The following is a 1,419-nucleotide window of genomic DNA, read 5'->3' as shown; positions in this document are numbered from 1 at the left end:
CGGGCGGCCGGGCGGCTCCGCTACGCCATCCCCGAGGAGCTGGCCAGAGGCTCGCTCGTGGGGCCGCTGGCGCGGGACCTGGGGCTCAGCGCGGACCAGCTGCCGGCGCGCAAGCTGCGGCTGAGCGAGGAGAAGCAATACTTCACGGTGAATGAGGAGAACGGGAACCTGTACGTGAACGAGAGGCTGGACCGGGAGGAGATGTGCGGCGACTCGGCGACCTGCTCCGTCAGCTTCGAGGCGCTGGTGCACAACCCGCTGAACATTTTCCACGTTGAGGTGGCGATCGAGGACGTGAATGACAACTCCCCGGTCTTCAGTAAGGCTGTTCTGGATCTCGAGATCGGTGAATTAATCCCTCCCGGTGCTCGGTTTCCGCTAGAGATGGCGCGAGATGCAGACTCAGGAAGCAACTCGCTGCTGACTTACCAGCTCACCAACAACCCGTCCTTCTCACTGTCCATGAAGGAAAAGCCGGGCGGTAAGAAGCAGCCGGAATTAGTACTGGAGAGAGTGTTGGATCGGGAGAAGCAGAGCTCTTTTGAGTTGGTGCTGATGGCAGTAGACGGTGGGGATCCCGTGAGGTCTGGGACTGTCCAAGTTCGCATCAACGTTACAGATGCCAATGACAACCCACCCGTGTTCAGCAAAAGTCTCTACGAGGCGCGAGTGGCAGAGAATTTGCCAGTCGAGTCGGTGGTGCTCCGGGTACGGGCGACGGATGCTGACGCGGGCAGCAACGGGCGAGTGTCCTACTCCTTTGGCAGAGTCCCGGACTCTGTCAGAGCGTTGTTCACTATCGACAGTGACAGCGGGGAAGTAAGGACAGTAGGTGCCCTCGACTTCGAGGAGAAGAATAAATATATCTTCACTGTGGAGGCGACGGACGGCGGCGGGCTCAACGATGACTGTGAAGTGCAGATCGACATCACCGACGACAATGACAACGCGCCCGAGATCACCATTCTGTCGCTGTCGAGTCCCGTGCCCGAGGACGCGCCGGTCGGCACTGTGGTGGCCCTGCTGAAAGTGCGGGACAGAGACTCCGGCGAGAACGGTCAGGTGTCGTGCGAGCTGTCGGGAGAGGCGCCGCTGTCGATCGTGGCGTCGTCGGGCGGCTCGTACAAGGTGGTGACATCGGGCGCGCTGGACCGCGAGCAGGCGTCCGAGCAGCGCGTGACGGTGGTGGCCCGGGACCGGGGCAGGCCGGCGCTGTGGAGCAGCAGGGAGCTGGTGCTGGAGGTGTCGGACGTGAACGACAACGCGCCGGTGTTCGAGGAGGCGGCGTACAGCGCGTACGTGGCGGAGAACAACGCGGCGGGCGCGCTGGTGCTGCGCGTGCAGGCGCGGGACGCGGACGCGGGCGCCAACGGGCGCGTGAGCTACTGGCTGGCGGGCGGCAGCGCGGGCGCGGCGGGC

At 64.0% G+C, this 1,419-nt stretch overlaps 1 protein-coding gene across 1 annotated transcript in view; it reads left to right on the top strand.

The window, feature by feature from the left end:
• The window catches only part of LOC102038938 (protocadherin gamma-B5-like), a gene marked incomplete at its 5' end in the record, with an annotated part of 3,128 nt that continues 1,709 nt past the window's right edge, over positions 1-1,419 (top strand). The window contains one exon of the mRNA XM_031065499.1: positions 1-1,417. Within this exon, the coding sequence (XP_030921359.1) occupies positions 1-1,417 (1,417 nt within the window). The remainder of the gene's footprint in view (positions 1,418-1,419) is intronic.

The sequence above is a fragment of the Geospiza fortis genome, unplaced genomic scaffold, assembly GCF_000277835.1.
Source record: "Geospiza fortis unplaced genomic scaffold, GeoFor_1.0 scaffold1636, whole genome shotgun sequence".
In the NCBI taxonomy this organism is placed as follows: domain Eukaryota; kingdom Metazoa; phylum Chordata; class Aves; order Passeriformes; family Thraupidae; genus Geospiza; species Geospiza fortis.
The sequence above is the reverse complement of the archived record's forward strand: the minus strand, read 5'-3'. Positions and strand labels throughout refer to the sequence as shown.